Source organism: Marmota flaviventris, chromosome 12 (genome assembly GCF_047511675.1).
Source record: "Marmota flaviventris isolate mMarFla1 chromosome 12, mMarFla1.hap1, whole genome shotgun sequence".
NCBI classification, from domain to species: Eukaryota; Metazoa; Chordata; class Mammalia; order Rodentia; family Sciuridae; genus Marmota; species Marmota flaviventris.
The window spans coordinates 80,544,783-80,564,780 of NC_092509.1; the positions used below are offsets into that span (position 1 = coordinate 80,544,783).

At 35.3% G+C, this 19,998-nt stretch overlaps 1 protein-coding gene across 1 annotated transcript in view; it reads left to right on the top strand.

The window, feature by feature from the left end:
- Nucleotides 1-17,206, top strand: part of Kif14 (kinesin family member 14) — a 61,175-nt gene extending 43,969 nt beyond the window's left edge. Inside the window, exons 21-29 of the mRNA XM_027945681.2 lie at nt 828-928; nt 4,125-4,219; nt 4,830-5,054; nt 5,229-5,413; nt 10,917-11,075; nt 11,653-11,775; nt 14,496-14,570; nt 15,526-15,661; nt 16,283-17,206. Of these exons, the coding sequence (XP_027801482.2) occupies nt 828-928; nt 4,125-4,219; nt 4,830-5,054; nt 5,229-5,413; nt 10,917-11,075; nt 11,653-11,775; nt 14,496-14,570; nt 15,526-15,661; nt 16,283-16,647 (1,464 nt within the window). The 3' untranslated portion in view covers nt 16,648-17,206. The remainder of the gene's footprint in view (nt 1-827; nt 929-4,124; nt 4,220-4,829; nt 5,055-5,228; nt 5,414-10,916; nt 11,076-11,652; nt 11,776-14,495; nt 14,571-15,525; nt 15,662-16,282) is intronic.
- The last annotated feature ends 2,792 nt before the right edge of the window (nt 17,207-19,998 follow it).

Sequence of the window (19,998 nt, forward strand, 5' to 3'; positions counted from 1 at the left end):
CTAGGAATGCAAGGTATACTCATAATAGAATATCAAAATAGACTGAAATATATCATACTGAAATGTGCTTCTCTTAAAATGATAGGTTTGTGTTTTTGAGTTTTTCTTTGTATTTATATGTGTTAATAATTTCCAATTTTTCTACAGTTAATGTGATTTGCTTGTGTACTTAATACAACTAAAAAACCATTGAAAGCCTTTGAATGTTCTTGCTTTACTATATACATTAAACCCTAGTGATGAGTTACCCTCAGTATTATCTTACTTCCTATTTCAACCACTCATTGTAGTTCTTTACTTATTTTTCCACATACTTGTAATCTGTCTCAATTAAGAGCTGCATAGTATTTTGGTAGAATTTAATTGGTATTCCCTTACTTAAATTAAAATGAAGATTATCATCATGATCAGTATATTCAACCAAGAAGTCATTGCACCTTTTACTTTGTCCAATTATTTATTTATTTTTCTTTCAAGGATTTTATTGTTTTTGTTTTTAATATGTCTTCTTAATGCCAAGTTTATTATTTCTGAGATATTTAATTCTGAGATATTTAATTGGTTGCTTTTAGTACTACATCGCTTTCAAGATAACCTTGGCATCAGATGATTTGTTTTTAATTTTGTAAGGATTATTTTCTTTTTACTTTTATCAAATAACCTGTAATTTTGCTAATTTTATATTTTAAATGTAACAAAGTATGTAAGCTTTTTTTCCTTAGTTGCTAAACAATTTTTTCTTACAATTACACCTGATCTTAGCCAAAAGGCCGAGAAGCGATTTTTTTCTTACAATTAATGGAAACTATATATTTTATTTTTCTTAGAGTAATTGTAGTAACAGGGGTGAAGATGTCTTTTGTGATCCTGAAGACGAATGGGAACCTGACATTACAGATGCACCAGTCTCTTCATTTTCTAGAAGGAGGTAAAGGCTTCTTGTTGTTGGTTTTCTCTGGACACACACACACATACACACATCATGTGTATATATATTTATACTTACCATATCTATAACGATATATGCTACATTTTGTAATTATACATAATTTTCTCATTTTTAAAAAACTCTTTACTGGGGCTGGGGTTGTGGCTCAGCGGTAGAGTGCTTGCTTAACATGTGCAAGACCCTGGGTTCGATCCTTGGCACCACATAAAAATAAATAAAATAAAGGTATCATGTCTAACCACAACAAAAAATAAATATTAAAAAAAACCCTCTTTGTCTTTGGGATGAGATATTGCCTAGCATTTTTTTTTTTTTTGACCATGCTTATTTTAAACTCATTTATTATTTTTCTCAAAGACATACAGCTACTTTATAGCAAACTTTCCCTTTTCTGCTTTATTTGCTATCTGCTGACTGCTAAATTTACAGTAAGAAATTGCTAAGACATCACAGGCATTATCCTAAATAAAATACAAAGCATATCCTTTACACAGAGGACATCCCTTCAGTGTAGAAAACATATCTGTACCCCCTACAAAGTAGGAAAATAAAAAAGGTCACAGGCTCCAATTAGAATCCTGTGTTCTAATCTATGCTTGGTATAGTCACACATCTTTAGGCATCAGTTTTCTCATCTATAAGATGGAGACAGCAATATATACCGACTCTACAGGGGTTTATCATGAAGATTCAGGTCACATGCTGCTTCTGTGACAACTATGATCTGTAACACAGATTGACAGTGTCCACATTGCAGAGTTGTTATGGGGATTAGAGAAAATGTGTGTAAAGATCCTACTGCAGTAGGTAGGTGTTCAATAAACGTTAGCTTGAACTATTATTGAGTGCTTAATATGTATAAAATTATATCTTAGAAAACAGAAGATATGATCTCTGGTCCAATATAAGTAAACAGTGATTTCTACAGGTCTTTTTTTTAGTATTTATTTTTTTTTAGTTTTAGGTGGACACAATATCTTTATTTTATTTTTTATGTGGTGTTGAGGATCGAACCTCGTGCCTGGTGCATGCCAGGCGGGCGTGCTACCACTTGAGCCACATCCCTAGCCCTCTACAGGTCTTAAAGACTCAAAATAGAATAGGTTCTGGCACTAAAGTGAGCAAAACAAGACCATAGGTAGAATTGGGTAGATAAGACTTGGGCCTAGAATAATATAAACCTCCCCAAAATGTAAACCAGACCAACAAATTCTTTAGAGAGTGATTTATAAATTCCTTTGGACTTTAGGATTACAGGTATCTTACTATTTTCATCATAAACAAGTGTATACAGGTATGTATTTAGAATTGTGGATCACAATAGGAGCATTAATAATTGATGAGCACTAAACTTTGAGCCTATCAACTGTTGGCTGTTTATATCTTATTTCCTGCTGACTTTAGAGTTAATAATAGGAAACCAACAAAAGTTTAAAATGTTACTGAAAAATCAACACTTCTTAATATTTTCTAAGACTTTGAAATTAGGTGTTTTCTTTTGGCAGAGATATTTTTGAGAACTTCTGTAATTTTGAAAGTATCATATTTTTTTAAAAAATGAATTGCTCTTAGTCTGAGACCTTGTGTATGAAGTTTCAGCCTTGTAAGAATGTTTATGACAGAATTGCAAACTCTGAGAATGCCTGCAGGTAATGGAAACAGTGACAGATTCTTAATTATAGAACTGTTGCTCGGCAATGATATGCCACAGTTGTTCTGCAATAAAATAGACTGATTTGGCTGCCTATAAATTTTGATATGTACTGGTGACATTTAAAAGTAAATTTTCCCTTGAGGTTAAGTAAAAACTCTCTGAAAGGATCATGACAAGCATTTTCTTTATTTGGGGTTAAACCTTGTTCAACTATGATAGTGTTGCAAGAATAACAGTTTCCCCAGTTAAGACTTGCTATAATAATGTACCATTTCATTTCTCTTAAGTAGAAATGCTGTAATATTTGAGAATTGATATTTCTTCTTTCTCCTTTCAGTCATATTTTTGTGTTTTTCTTGTAGGAATTCACAGGGAGGCAGAATTTATATTTAGGTTACTATGATAGAATGCTGTTGTTTAACAATCTTTTCAACAAATAGTATTTTTCTTTGAGTGATCAATAGTAGGAGAAAATTTTGTTAGGAAAATAACACAAAGGAGCCACATTTAGATCAAAGGATTCATATTTAGATGTAGGTCACTTTTCAAATTGTCCTAATGAACTGGGCTTGGAGTTAGAGAATTGATACATGAATGACAACATGGAAAGGAGACTGCTTTTTTTAGGAGCAGAAAGAGTAGGCTCTATTTTAGAGAAACAGTTAAGAGTAGCAGCTAGACAGCCAGAAAATCTCTGGAGAGATTTCTGTGTTTTTAAAGGCTGAGGGAAAAGACGGAGCTGTGGGGATAGAATCACTACGTCCATTGTGTTCCTGCCACACCTCACAGGTAGCACACCATATTGTAGATATTTGCCTAGATGTTTATTTACCTAGACCATTTCCCTATTTACAGTCCTTCCTTGAATAAATGCTTAGGATAAAATCCAACCTTCCTTAATTAGTACACAAGGTCAACCTCAGGATGGTCCCAGCCTCATCCCTTGCCTCTCTCTCACATCACAAACTGCAGTCCTTTTGGATCTCATTGGGTTTTTTACATGTAATTTATTGCACCTCTTCCCATATCCTGGTGCCTGTGTCTGAGACAATGTTCCCTGCTTCCCCAGCCTGCCCCCAGTTCTCTAGTTCTGCTCATCCTTCAGGGTCACTGCTCCAGGGAGGACCCTCCTACCCCTTGGGCCAGGCGAAGTCCTTCTCCAGGGCCTGCCACAGCACTCTAGGCCCTCATAACATCATCTCTTCATTGTACTTATTTGCCCAATTTCTCTTTTGCTTTGAACTTTAAGTTCAGTGAGGCCAGAGCCATGTTTGCCATGTTTCACCATAATCCAGAGCCTATAAATTTATTTTCTTTAATTAACTATATGCCTAAAACAATGACTATAAATAGTAAAATCTTTGCTCAGTGATCCAAGTGAATTAGGCCCTTCATGGAAAACATACACATACATATTCATTTTCTTTTGATAATTCAAAAATAAACATTCTTAGAAATATTATTCCTTGTGATGTATAACTACTGATCTTATGGTTTGTCTTTTTTTTTTTTTTTTTTTAGGAGCAGGAGTATGATGAAGAATAGAAGAATTTCTGATTGTTTACATGACATGCAAGTCCACCCAATTCAGAATTTACATTCTTCACATTCATCAGGTATTTTTTTCAAGTTTTCTGTACAGTGAGAAAAGCACCAATTCCAGGTTCTACCACTTGTTTTGTCTCCTTGTGCAAATTATTTTATTTCCTAGAACTTGTGTTTCCTCTGTAAAAATGAGGAGGGTGAGTTGGACAACCTCTTTCACTTCTAAAATTCTATACTCTGATTTATTTTAAAGCTTTTTAATAGAGTGGCAATTCAAATGTGAAAGTCATATATATCTTTATAAATGAATAAAAAGTTATTTCCTTTTTCTGTGATGTGGGGAATCAAACCCAGGCCTCATGCCTGCTAGGCAAATGCTCTACTGGTGAGCCACATCCCCAGCCCACCCCCACACTAATTGACAAAAGTGTTTAGGGGCGTAGCTCAGTGGTAAAGCACTTGTCCAGCATGTATGAAGCCCTGGGTTTTCAGTCCCCAGCACTACCGAACAACAACAAACTCAAAATAAAAGTTATAGAAATTATTTCTCTGAATAATTATTTTGTGCCAATATTCCTTATAACATTAATTTATAAACAGAAGAGAGGATACACTATATAAATTTCTATGTGGAACTACCTATATAATTTAACTAATGATGACTATTTTCTGTTGATATAGGTTTACTGGAGAAATCAAACTCCATTTGTTCAAATTCAGCAGAATCATATCTCCCCGGAATTTGCAAAGAATTGATTGGTTCATCAGTAGATTTTCTTGGACAGAGTTATGAAGAAGAAAAAACAATAGCAGATAGCCTGATAAATAACTTTCTTAAAATTTATAATGGACTGTTTGCCATTTCCAAAGCTCATGAAGAACAAGATGAAGAAAGTCAAGATAATTGTAAGCAATCCACTTTTACTTACATGATGATTATTTTCTGCACATTACACTTTGTTTTGAATGACTATTTGACACATCTGGCAGGCATCTTTTAAAGTGTTTTAATGGTGAGCATATGCTGGTTCTTTTATTTGGAGATTATTTCTAACAATAATTTTTCTTTTTCTTTCAAAGTGTTCTCATCTGATCGAACACTCCAGTTACTTATTATCCAGATTGCTTGTGCTTTTGAGCAGCTTGTGGTTTTAATCAAACACTGGCTGAATGATTTTCTACCTTGTACTGATTTAGCAACACTTGAAGATGAATTAAGACAAGAAGTTAAAAAACTGGGAGGCTACTTACAGTTATTTTTACAGGTAAATTGATTCCTTAGTATTATTTGATGCATTCATTTATTCAGTATTTATTGATTCTCCACTACCTGCATCTTCCACAAATTAGATCTGTTTGTAATTGATTTGTTGAACCAGGACTTACATGGTTCTCTGTGTACTTAGTGATCTTAAGTGATTTACAGATATTAACTCATTTAATGCTCGTAAGAACCTCTAAAGTGACTACTGCTATCACTGTTTTATAGGCAAAGAAATGGAGGCTTTGGGAAGATATGTAGCCCATCTGGTGTTACTTAACTGGCCAGATGTGAACACAAAGTTGTATTTGAACCCAGGCTGTCTTGGGTCCACAGTTCATACTCTGCCATTATTCTCTGCTGACCTTCAATAAAGGGTACGGGGGAGAGAAGCAGTCTTGCTATGGCTGTGGATTGAGTTTTAGCTGATGCTGAATTAGTCACAAGCCTGCTGACATAGAAGCAAGGAAAGTGATTTTGTTTCCTGCTTACCTTGTATCAGGTGAGATTAGGTTTGGCTATGAGGAAGAAGCAAGACAAAAGCTTATTTTTTCTCACATAAAATCTGGAGGTAGGCTTGGGTGCTTTGCTCCACTAAGTTTGCAGGAACCAGGCTCTTTCCAGCCCTTCTGCTGTGCCTAAAACATGGCCCTTGATTTCATGGTCTACTGTGATGGAACTCTACCTTAGTTCAGTGCAGCAGGATGAAAGAAGTAACAAAGAAGAAAAGGCCAAGTATTCCTCCGTCTTCTTTTTTTTTTTTTGTACTGGAGATTGAACACAGGGGCACTTTACCACTGAGCCACTCAGCCCTTTTTATTTTTTATGTTGAGACAGGGTCTCATTAAGTTGCTTAGGGCCTCGCTGAGTTGCTAAGGCTGGCCTTGAACCTGTGAGCCTCCTGCTCCCAAATCAGTGGGATTATACCATTTCTGCCTTCTTTTGATGGAAGTTTCTGGAAATCACCATAGTATACTTATACTTCCTTCATCACCTGTCTACATCTAGCTGCAAGTATCATTAGGAAATTCATTTTTTATTCTATACCTCTTAACAAGCTAAAGATCAAGAGCTCGATCACTATGGAAGAAGTGAGCACTTGATATTTAATATTACCTAGTCATTGCCTTAATCAGTGATCTCCTCTATAAGAATTTCTTGAAGAGACAAAGGAAGATGTTGAGAAAATACCAAGAAGTTAGGTTTTATTTTAGAAAATGGATAATTAGACTTTATGACAAAAATCTCTAGACTATTTGGTTAAATCTTATGTTATAGTGCCCCACCAAGAGACTTTCTACCTCAGTTTTTTTGGTGGGTCATGTATTTCCTAAGTGGGTTATTTACTGACTGGGATTTGGAAATTGTATTTAATTGACTGATGTAACTAAGTAAAATTAATATCAGATGTTTATTTAATTTTTTTTCTTTAATTTTTATTGTTGGTTGTTCAAAACATTACATAGTTGTTGACATATCATATTTCACACTTTGATTCAAGTGGGTTATGAACTCCCATTTTTACCCCGTATACAGATTGCAGCATCACATTGGTTACACATCCACTGTTTTACATATTGCTATACTAGTGTCTGTTGTATTCTGCTGCCTTTCCTATCCTCTACTATCCCCCATCCCCTCCCCTCCCATCTTCTCTCTCTACCCCATCTACTGTAATTCATTTCTCCCCCTTGTTTTTTTTTCCCCTTTCCCCTCACTTCCTCTTGTATGTAATTTTGTATAACCATGAGGGTCTCCTTCCATTTCCATGTAATTTCCCTTCTCTTTCCTTTTCCCTCCCACCTCTCACCCCTGTTTAATGTTAATCTTCTTCCCATGCTCTTCCTCCCAACTCTGTTCTTAGTTACTCTCCTTATATCAAAGAAAACATTTGGCATTTGTTTTTTAGGGATTGGCTAGCTTCACTTAGCATAATCTGCTCTAATGCCATCCATTTCCCTGCAAATTCTATGATTTTGTCATTTTTTTAATGCAGAGTAATACTCCATTGTGTATAACTGCCACATTTTTTTTTATCCATTCATCTATTGAAGGGCATCTAGGTTGGTTCCACAGTCTTGCTATTGTGAATTGTGCTGCTATGAACATCGATGTAGCAGTGTCCCTGTAGCATGCTCTTTTTAGGTCTTTAGGGAATAGACCGAGAAGGGGAATAGCTGGGTCAAATGGTGGTTCCATTCCCAGCTTTCCAAGAAATCTCCATACTGCTTTCCAAATTGGCTGCACCAATTTGCAGTCCCACTAGCAATGTACAAGTGTACCCTTTTCCCCACATCCTCGCCAGCACTTGTTGTTGTTTGACTTCATAATGGCTGCCAATCTTACTGGAGTGAGATGGTATCTTAGGGTGGTTTTGATTTGCATTTCTCTGACTGCTAGAGATGGTGAGCATTTTTTCATGTACTTATTGATTGATTGTATGTCCTCCTCTGAGAAGTGTCTGTTCAGGTCCTTGGCCCATTTGTTGATTGGGTTATTCGTTTTCTTATTGTTTAACAGATGTTTATTTTTAACAGCCATTGTTCTCTCCAAGGAAGTCTGAGTCTTCCCAAGACTTAGGCTCCTGTCTTATTTGCTTCTCTGTTAACCCTGTACTTTACTCACGTATATCCTTTTTTTTTTTTTAAATACTGGGGATTGAACTCAGGGGCACTCAACCACTGAGTCACATCCCCAGCCCTATTTTGTATTTTATTTAGAGATAGTGTAAGACTGGAAGATGCCGCACCACAACGACACAGATCACCAAAGAGGTTTCCGCTTTATTACAAAAGGCTGTGTGTTTATATAGGTCTAAGGAGAGGTGGCAGGGCTGAGGTAGATAACAGGTCGCCCGTTTATTGGCAAGCTCTTCCATATGTCAGTTCCGGAGCCCAAGAAGTTAATTCTAATTGGGGCTAAGGCTTCCCACCAGCAAGGTTTGAACATTGGCGCCAGCGGGAACGTTTCACGCAGGTGAAAGAAACAAAGAGGAGAAAGAGGGTCATTAGACACCATGCTGGGGTTTTTCTCTGGGGTGCTGCTGCCGTTATATGTTTTCCCAACAGATAGGGTCTCATTGAGTTTCTCAGTGCCTTGCCATTGCTGAGGCTGGCTTTGAACTCGCAATTCTCTTGTCTCAGCCTCCCGAGCTGCTGGGATTACAGACGTGTGACACTGCACCCAGCACGTATATCTTTAATATGCTATTTACAAGCTGTGTTAAGCTCTGATAAGTTAGAGGGATTGTGGGCATCTTCTCAAAGCCTAATTGTTATGATAGATGCTCAATTGTATACTTGTTATTGAATTAATTTTAAATTTACATTGGATGAAGAGTCACTTTGGACATAGGTAATGAGAAAATAGAACGATTGTAGGATTGCAAACAGATGTGGTGAAGTAGTAGATGAAGAAAAAACTCTGAGTGCAGAACCATGAAAATGCAAGATGTGAATGGCCAGAGAGCAAAACTAATGAGCCAAACAAAAGCTGAAGGTCTGGCTTAGACTTGGGCCTAAAGAAGGAATCTGGCTGCAGGATGGTGTGTGACAGACATAGGAGATCGAGGAATGCTTAGTTGGCTCTCAGATGCAATATAAGAATAGTAGGGGCAAAATACACACACAGACCAAAATCCCACTATTGATATTTGAATCCAGTGTTTGAACCCATGCTAGATTTGTTTATATCCTTGAGCAAACTGCTTAATTTTTTGAGTCTCCCATTTTCTCACCTAGAAAATAAAAATAGCAATGCCTTCCTGACAGGGTTGCTGTGATTATCAAATGAAATAAAATTATAAGAAAGTGCCTGTTGAAGAAGCTGGAAAGATTACTTTGAACCTAACATGGATTTCAACCTATTTTATAAGGAGCCAAGGATGGATAGCCAGGTGGCTTAGAGAGGAAGTTAGGTTGAGCCCTTGAGAATCTTGTGTGAAGCTGGCAAAACTGGTGTTAGTGACTGCACTTTCTGGTGAAGTATAGTTTGAGACTTCTTACCTTGTAGCAATACAGTTAGCATCTTCCAGAAAGCAGTCCAAGAGAAGTACTCTAAGAGCCACGGCAGTGGGCAGGAAAGAGAAAGAATGGTTTGAAAGATGCTTCCCTACGCCTTTGGATATGTGCTAAGTGCACATGGGGAGGCCCCCCCCCCCCCGCCTTTTTTTGAGATATAAAGGACATATTTGTTTGTTTATTTACTTAGCTTTTTAAAATTCTTAAAACATTATAGTTATACACAGTAGTTGTGTTCATTTTGACAAAATCATACATACAACGAATTTTATTTTAATACCCGTCCCCACCCTTTTTCTCCCCTCGTCTCTCCCCCTATTCTCCTTCCTCTGGTTTACTGATCATCTTTTCACTTCTTTATTTATTTTTGATTGGTACTTTCTACGTGTATATAAAGGTTAAATTCCCTTTGGTACCTTTGTATGTGCATATAGCATGATTTTATTGAATTCCATGCAAGTTTCCTCCCATTCCCGCCCTCCCTCCTTTCCTTTCATTCTCTACCTTCTGCTGTACTTAGCTTCCTTATGTATTTATGATATCTGACCCCCCCACCACTGCCTTCTTTCCTTTATTTTTCTCTAGCTATGGGAATCCTTTTGTTTGAAGTTTTGGGTTTTTATCGTCTTCTCCCTCTCCTTTTCCTTCTCCCCTGAGAAACGAAAACACTATCTATTAGATGCTTATAAGGACAGGAAAAATTGAAAGGTAAAAAAGCCACCACTTTGTTCCTTTCTTTTGTCATTCACTTACCAGTTCTATCTTTTATCTACTTTTTTCACACTTGCCCTATGTCCCCTATTAGTGTGTAAGGTTTTGGAGAGGAGAGTCTCTTATTCATACTGTCACCTGCAGTAAACATAGGCTGCATGTTTCTGGTTCTATCACATGTTTTTGAAGAGTGGTCACTATGTCAAGAAATGCAGAATTTATTGCAGCAGTCTGGCTGGGCACAAATAACCCAGCCGCCACAAAGCCTTGTAGATTCAAACAGCAACTCTATTCCCCAACTCTCACCGGCACTGCACACACCACAGGGGAACACACTCCCTCCACCAGGCTCCGTCCAATCTCCCCGAACCCCTGCAAGAACTCACGGGAACTCTAAAGTAGCGGGCGCCTGAGGCAGCAAGAGCTGCCTTATTGTCCGACAGTAAAGGTCAAATATACAATACAATCAATCCAGCATCACAGCAATTATATATAGCTTAACTCAGATCATCTCAATGGTTCGCTGGCGTCACCTTACAACCATTCCCTCTGGCAAATGCCAGGCATCATTCTGACTGGGCTGTGGCTCTCAACAATTTATTTTCTTAAGATTATTTATTTTTAATTTTTGTCACCATTTTATTATGTTGACGATTTAAGCCAGCACATGCTAAGCATATACTCTACCACTGAGTCACACCCCTACCTCCTATCTAGTCTTTACCTTTTCTTTATAATCTTATGAGTCTGATACACTTATCTGTTTTTATCTCATAGGGATGCTGTTCAGATATTTCATCAATGGTAAAAGAGGCTCAAAATAAAGTGATCCAAATTGTACAACAAGCTGTTAAGTATGTGGGACAGTTAGCAGTTCTCAAAGGAAACAAGCTGTATTTTCTGCAAAATGGTAACAATAAGTCTGCCAATATCCAGGTAATTTATCAATGTGAGTTTTGAAAGACTTGATCAGAGGGAACATTAGAGATTTTTTATTTTAGTTTCACAAACATAACAGATGCATTTTATTTTTCAAAATAACTTGTACTTTTAATTGTTTGGCAATAAGATTTAAAATTGTTTCAGTCCGAATTGATTAAATATACTGGATGATTTTACAAACCTTACTTTGCCTTTTGAGTTCTGTTGGGTGATTGCTATATATCATGGAAGGTTTTCTCATCCAGTCAACACATGAAAAACTCTGTAATTCTAGAAGATTTATATTTGCTTGCTTTAATTACTTGTGCAAAAGAAAACAATGTTATATTAGAATGTTACTGTGTTCCAGAAAAATAGTGTCCTGCCTAGAATGATAAACATTCTTTACATATTATATGTGGAATACTAAATAATAGTTCTGCCAATTTGATTTCCTAGTGGACTCTTGTTCTTATTATAGCTTTAGTTGAACTTAATAATAACTTAATTATCTTATATTTTTAAAAAATTATTTTTAAAAAATTATTTTAAAAATTGAATTTATCAGTTAATGCTTAAACACTTTTCCTAGGAGGAACTCATGGGTGCTATTTGTGATGGTGTAGGCTCAGGAATGAAGATTCTGTTAGATTCTGGACTGGAAAAAGCAAAAGAACTTAAGCATGACCTCTTAAGGCAGTGTGTACAAAATGAGGTAAGATGAGTAAAAGAATGTTCTATACCAGATAATTATAAAGTTGATTAAAAATAGTTTAATGCAGTGAATTTGATTTTTATAAATTCTTATATTTTAGTTTGTGTGGATTATTTTTTTATTGAAGAGGCTGATAATATCATTATGTCTTGATGATCTTTTCCCAAGTTATTCTTGAGTTGCTGCAGCCTCTTAATCTTTTGCTAGCTCTGTCACAGCTATTAGCAATGAGAGTTCAGTCTGAAGACAAACTCCCAAGCAGAGTGGAGTATGGTAGTGACACCTAGTGTTTATTCTCTGGTTGTCTTTTTCTTCCTTATTTAGTTCTATACTCTTCTACCTAAGAATGGAAGCTAGCATTTCTTTTTCTTTTTCTTTTTTTCCTTTCCACATTGTTTTATTGGTGCAGTATTATAGTTGTACATACTGATGGGATTTGTTGTTACATATTCATACATGCATACAATATAACAATATAATTTGGCCAGTATCCCTCCCTTGTTCTTTCCCCTTCCTTCCACAGCATCCTCCCCCGATCCCTTTTATGTACTGATCTCCCTTTGATTTTCATTAGATCCCTGCTCCCCCACCTTCCTTTTCCTTTTTCCTCTCAACTTTCCATGATACTTGACCTTCTGAGTTTGGCTTATTTTACTTAACATAATGGTTCTAGTTCCATCCATTTTCTTGCGAGTGACATCATTTCATTTTTCTTTATGGATGAATTATGTATTTATACCACACATTTTCTTTATCCATGCATCTGTTGATGGACACCTAGGCTGGTAGTTTGGCTATTGTGTATTTTGCTGTTATAAACATGAGTATACATTACTACTGTAGTATGATTACTTTAATTCTTAAGGGTAAATACTGAGGAGGGGTGTAGCTGGGTCATATGGTGGTTCCGTGCCTAGTTTTTTGAGGAACCTCCATCCTGATTTCCATAGTGATTCTACTAATTTATAATCCCACCAACAGTGTAAAAGTATTCTTTTTTTCTCCACATCCTCTCCAGCATTTATTATTGTTTGTATTCTTGATGTCTGACATTCTGACTAGTGTAAGAAAATCTCAGTGTAGTTTTGATTTGCATTTCCTCAATTGCTAATGATGTTGAATATTTTTTTGCATATATTTCTTGACCATTTGTATTCCTTTTTTTGAGTCATTTCTTTTAATTCATTTTTCCATTCATTAATTAGGTTATTTGGGTTTTTTTGTGAAGTTTTTGAGATCTTTATACAGTGTAAATACTAATCCTCTGTTAGAAGAGTAGCTAGCAGAGATTTTCTTCCCATTTTGTAGGTTTCCACTTCATATTTTTAATTGTTTCCTTTTCTGTGAAGGGAAACAAACATTTTTTGATCCAATTATCTTGAACTAAATGTTTTTTTTAGGGGCATTCACATCAATGATTTTATATCAGAACATTAAACTGTTCTTCTACTTCCTGTTTAGCCTTGAATAACTTATCTGTGCCTCAGTTGTTCTTTTTAAAGGTGGGGATGATCATATTTATTCCATAAAATTATTCTGAGGATTATATGAGAATAAGAAGCACTGTATTCAAGAATGCTAAATATAATGCCTTGCAAATCTTAAGTCACTCATCCTGCTTGCATGCATTCTTTTTCTCTATCTTCCTCTTGCACTTTGTGTATTTTGCATCACTGGAATTCTGTTTGTAGAATTTTTCCATCAATAAGTACAAAAGGATATAGAATAAGTTAATGAAAGTAAAGAGGAAATAATGTATGTGAATGTGCTTATTGGTAGGTATAGTTGTTATTTTGAGGAAATAAATAGAAAAGGGATCAGGCCCATCATATATATAATTTGTATTATCTGCATTTTCATGCAGAATTCTATCCAACTTCTCATTTTTTTCCTACCTTCTGCCAAAGTTATACTTTGTTGTTTGTGGTGAAAATTTGTTTTATATTCTTAAAATTTATAAAGAACCTCCAACAGAAAAAGTAGAATATTCAAAGAAATGGGCACAAACATATAAGGCACTAGAGTCACATTTTAAAGCTGCAGTCAGGAGGAAAAAAGAATTTGGATTGATTATTATTATTACTTTTTTAAACCACATGGAACAAAATCTGTGTTTGACCTAGGGAACAGTTCTATTGGTAAAGCCAATTAAATACTTAAACAGAATCCCTTGCAGAAATTAAGCTACACCTTAGGGGGCAGCATTGAGAAATGTAAAAGCAAAGGTTTAGAATTTGGGTTGGAGCCCCCATCCTGGATCTGAGTCTTTGGAGTTAAGACCCAGGATTGTTTTTCTCATTTGTAAAATAAGGGCAGTACCATATGAAGCATAAGGTCATAATTGAGAATCAAAGAAGAAAATATTTGGAAAGTTCTTAGAGAATATTTGCTTGATTTGTTAGTTACCTCACTTCCTTCCAAGGGAAGTTTTAGAAATTTTATTCTTATAAATATTTAAATAAAAGGCAAATTCTTCTAAAACAGACATCAGAGAGTGTCCATATTTAATACGGAAATCAATTTGCAATTTATTTTTCAAAAAATTTCACTTTTATATGATTTAAGTACTCTCAAGCTATTTATTTACAATCTCAGAGATAGAATTTTAATCTTCTGGCTTCTAGACTAGAACTTCCCCCACCATCTGGTACCATACAATTCCAGTTTTTATATTTCTCTATAATTATTTATATAATAAAATATTTTAATATTCTCCACAGGTTACTAAACAGATGAAAGCTTGTGCCATGGAATTGATCAGCTCTCTTGAAAATATCTTTTCTGAATGGAAAATAGTAAGAAAAGCTTTAAATTATCTTCATTTCATTTTAGTATACTTAATCATTTTTTTTTGCTCCACTGTAGATATTTTTATTTCCTTAGCCAAAGATAGCTTCTTTGTACATGTTTAATTGAAACATGTAGTTCTCTTGGATATAATAATTTGCTAGTTTTAGAAATAGATTTCATAGATATTTATTAATATTAGTTTATCTGTTTCTTAACAGCTACTATCAGCTTTTGCTTGGATAGTCATTCATTACAGGCTAAAAATTGCTTAATAATCAATGTGCTCAAAGATTTAAAAATGCATGTGAAGTGGACAGATTACTTTATGCTCATGTCATAGTTAAAACAGAAAAATAGAAACTAACTATGTAATCAGTATATTAAAAAGGAGAACAATTTTTATGCCATTAAATTTTTTATTTCAATAAAACAAATGGGATATAAAGTCGAAAAGTTGAGCCTTTTTTTTTGATCTACCAGGGATTGAACCCAGAGTTTTCAACCACTAAGCCACATCCCCAGCCCTATTTTGTATTTTATTTAGACACAGGGTGTCACTGAGTTGCTTAGCACCTTGCTTTTGATGAGGCTGGCTTTAAACTCATGATCCTCTTGCCTCAGCCTTCTGACTGTGGGGTAAAGTTGAATTCTTAAAACTTATTTAAGTTTGTCTTTTATGAATTCAATAACAACATGTTATGAATTCAGTAACATCCAGTTTCACATGAATGGAACTAGCATTTTGTTCCATACATGCATAACTGGATGATGGGATTTTGCTTTAAAATTAATTGAAAAGTCTTATTTCTTTTGAAAAATAGTAATACTGTGGTTTGGTTTTGCTTATAGAAATGGAGTTAGGCATTGATAAGAAAATTACATTGTCTTTCTTAAAAATAATATTCTGAAAATACCTCCATCTAGCCTGTTACACATTTTTAAAACTATTTATTTATACAGAAAATTTTCAAAACTCAAGTACAAGAAGATTCTGGATACCAGGATTATAAGAAGATGTCTAATTTTGTCCCAGAATTCTTGAAGTTAAAACATTGCTTAGATAAAACCACTCAAGTTATCATTTCTGCCTTGAGAGGTAAATACTCTAAGTAGAATTTGTCATCAGAATAATATATATATTTATATATAATATATATGTATATATTTTTTAATTAATTAATTAATTTTGGTACCAGGAATTGAACTCAGGGGCACTTGCCCGCTGAGCCATATCCCCAGCCCTATTTTGTATTTTATTTAAAGACAGGGTCTCAGTGAGTTGCTTAGCCCCTCGCCATTGCTGAGGCTGACTTTGAACTCGTGATCCTCCTGACTTAGCTTCCTGAGCTGCTGGGATTACAGGGGTGCACCACCGCACGACTAGAGTACTAATATATTTAAGGACTCTCAAATGTCTTGCCTTTTCTTTCTCAGCCTAGGTCACTAACTAAAGCCCACCTAGTGCTGTTGCATTGATATTAGTGACCAGCATAGGAACGTCTGTAATCAAGTGGGGACCTAATATACATGTGGGCACTTCTGCCTACATAATTGCTTATGAAGCAGATGAGTACTTTAGTGGGAATCATAGTGAATACTTTGTAATTGTCTTGATAAGAGTCACTTTGCCTTAAGGTGTATCTGGAGTCATCTAATACTAATAAACACTTGACAAAAGCTGAAAAGGGTAGTAACTTTTTCTTCTCCCTTTGCATAGGATGCCATAGTGATGTACATCTTCTCAAGAATTGTATTGAAACTATTTGCACCTTGGCCAGTGATGTTCACAATGACTTCAGGGACCTCTCCACTTCAGTTGATAGCTGTGAGAAGAAAATACAAGCTAATCACAGCAAACTAGAATCTCTAGCTAAGTCACTTCTGTTATATTTCGAATCTGAAAAAAGACCTGATTTGTTGAGACCCCAAGAATCTTGTAATCAAGATACTAGAGAAGAAGGATCCAAATCAAGCTGCAGTAGGAATAAAAGTGTACCAAAGCGTGTTTATGAACTGCAGGACAATATGCCCCCAGCAGTCAGCTCAGAAGGGTGCATGCCCAGTAGGATTCAGTGGGTGTGAATGCTAGTGCATAGGCACTTGGTGATCATCCATGAAAAAAGAAACTTGGTAAGCAATTTTCCTTATGAAGGAGAATGTAAAAAGAAATCAGTGTATTTATTTCAAAGAAGTCCAGCCCGTCAATGGCCTTACACTGGGTGTAAACAAGATAAGTATTATGGAATGGTTTCAAAATGCTAGAATGTAAACTCAGAATTTTCTCAGCTGACAGTTTTAAACAAGTGTTTACTATATTGGAACATTTAGCCAGGAGAATGAAATTAAGAATTTAGGACCAAGTGAATGGTTGTGTCTCTAGTTTTTCAATTGTCTTGAATTTTAAATGTTTAATACTGATATGCCATCTCTTGTTGGTTCGTTAGTCCGCTTGTAGATGGTTATTTTTTCATAAATGGTGGAAATGTGAATAATCGGTATACCTTTGGGCCTGTACATTCTCTTCTCTGCAAATAGTTAGGATGAGGTTTATGGTGAAATTGCCAATACAACTTGGACTAGGCAGCTTATTTACATTTTTAAATCTAAAACTTTTCTGAAGGGTTGACTGGTTTCCCATTTTGAATAGTATACATGTTCAAGATATAATTTCTTGTTTCTTTACAAATTATAAATAACTACCTAAGAATAGTATAATTATATATTAATAATATGACTTACTGGCATAATAATTTACTATGTTACCTATGTTTCAAAATGGGGCTGTATTAGTGTAATTAAAAATTAATGAAATTTTTCAGAATCACACTTGGGAGATCAGAGGCTGGTTCTTTTCTTGACAGTGCTTGCTTTACTAAAGATGTAATGAAAAGGTTTGTATATGATTTGATGGAGATTAAAGATCCTAATTATAAGCTGGGTGTGGTGGCACAGGCCTGTAATCCCAGCCACTTGTGATCTTCCTGCCTCAGCCTCTCAAGATCCAGGCCAGCCTCAGCAACTTAGCAAGACCATGTCTCAAAATTAGAAAAATAAAATAAAAAGGTCTGGGGGTGTGGGTTAGTGAGCACCCCTGGGCTCAATCCCCAGCACTGTATACACACACACACACACACACACACACACACACTCCTTATTATATTTCAGAGCTTTAAAAGTCATTTATATATGATCAAGTAATAAAGATAATATTCTACTTGTAGGATCTTACATGATGGAAATAGTCTGACATTTTTTACCTCAAAATATGTGTGATTTGAAAAGATGCTTGGTAACTCTGCTTGAATGACATTATCATTTTCCTGAGAATAATTTTTTCAGACAAAGATACCAACTGCACAAAGGGTGTAACTAGTTGAAACTCTTAGTTTCTTGAACAGATCTGATGATTTCCAATGTTGAAGAGATTGCAGATGGATTCTGGTCATGGTAGAACAGTATTAATGAAGCAAGTGTGGTCTTTTCAGGTGTTTTAAAATGGTTCAGTGTAGTAAATTTGTTTCATTTTCTTTTATTTTTGAGCTTATATTCTTTGTGAAGTTCTATATTTTTGTCAGTGCTCTGGCAAGTAGCACTTTTACTATCAAGTTTGATGGAGTACAGATGTACATATAAGGATTTTTCCTGAAGCTTGTACTTCCTTTCAACACTTCCCAAAGTATCAGAATGGTAGTTTTCATCTTGTAGTTCGATATCAATCTTTAGTTTCTGCTTTCAAAACTCATGATTTCATGGCCAAAAACATTTTAGTGTCTTTGTAAAATATTGTATATATATATATATATTTATGCTAAATAACTTGTTATACTATATTTGAGGGAATGTTGAAAACATGGGCTATTAAAATCATATGCTCTGAAAAGACATGTTATAAAGAGAATGCCTTTAATAAATCTTGTCAGCTTCATAATTGTCTCTTGGTCTAAGATTTTTTATTTTGTTTATTTTTAAAAAAATTTACATTAACTCCTGATTCAAAAGTGCTATAATAGCTTTACATTGATTTGCAATACTAAAGATAGCTATTATCAAATGAATAGGAAGGAAGCACTAAATAAATATGACAGCTACTTAGTTTTTCCTTCCCTCCTTCCCTCCCTTACTTTCTTGTAGTCTTGGAGATTGACCCCAGGTCCTTCCACATCCTAAGCATGTGCTGTACAACTGAGCTACAACCCAGCCCCCTAATTAGTTTTTCTTTAACACTGTTGTGCCTTTCTTTGGTTGGTTGTAGATTTATTTCCATGTGCTGTAGTAGAAAGAGCATAAAGTGTTGGAGTTGGACATATTTTTCACACATTTGGAGTGTGAATCTCAGGCTGCTAAGTAATTTACATAACCTTAGACAATTATTGTCTTCATGCTCCTTTTCTCATCTGCAAGAAGAAAAGTCCCACCTCATGGACTATTTGTGAGCATTAAATGAGAAAAACGTAGGAATAACTCCTGGAGGGTAATTGACTGCTGGTAAGTATGGCTATCCATCCTTTCTTCCATTACTAACTTCAGAATCCTTATTAAGTGTAGGAGACCACACTTGTACCAATGTACAAAGTTTTATTGCAATCTTTTAAACATGGTGTATTTGAAAATATATGTACCAACATTTTGTACCATGATAATAAACTGATGTAAAGATAAATGAATGATATTTTGCTGCTCTTAAGATATAGTGTGATATGTGTCTGAATTTTTTAGCAAAAAAACTGTTTTTTTTAAATATTCATTTTTCTTAGTTGTAGTTGGCCATAATATCTTTATTTATTTTTATGTGGTGCTGAGCATCGAACCCAGAGCCTCGCACATGCTAGGCGAGTGCTCTACAGCTGAGCCACAATCCCAGCCCCAGCAAAAAAATTGTTTTGTCCTGTTAGCTGACCGGAATACTTGAAATTGCCAAACCTGACTATATTCCAGTTAGCATTTCAAGTTGTTGCCTGCATATGGAAAATAAGAGTTCACTTTTCACAGAGACGGGGAAAAGGTGTGGGTATCAATAATTCAGTTCAAAGAAAGCGGATTTGCCCATCTTTCTGTGCATGATTCATCAGGTAAGTCTGTGCTCTGGGTCTTGCAAATTATGGTCATTGCACGATATAATCAATGCTGAGTTTTTTCATCTTCCTTTGACCAATATGTATGGAATTCTTAGATGTAGAATGTACCTCTTTGGTTAATTTTAATATTGTTTGGTAGCTGGGTTTATTCACTCATTTCAACAATTATTTATTTAAGGCTTGGTACATTTTTGGTATTAAGTCACAGAAACTTGAAAAAGATTAGATTGCCGTATGTCTTGGACATCTGAGATACCCAATTCGTTGGATCCCCAGTTGTTTACAATATTATACTTTCTAATTCAGAAGACCTCTAGAAACACTCACTGAGCACAGGGGAAACACCAGAGCTGGGCTG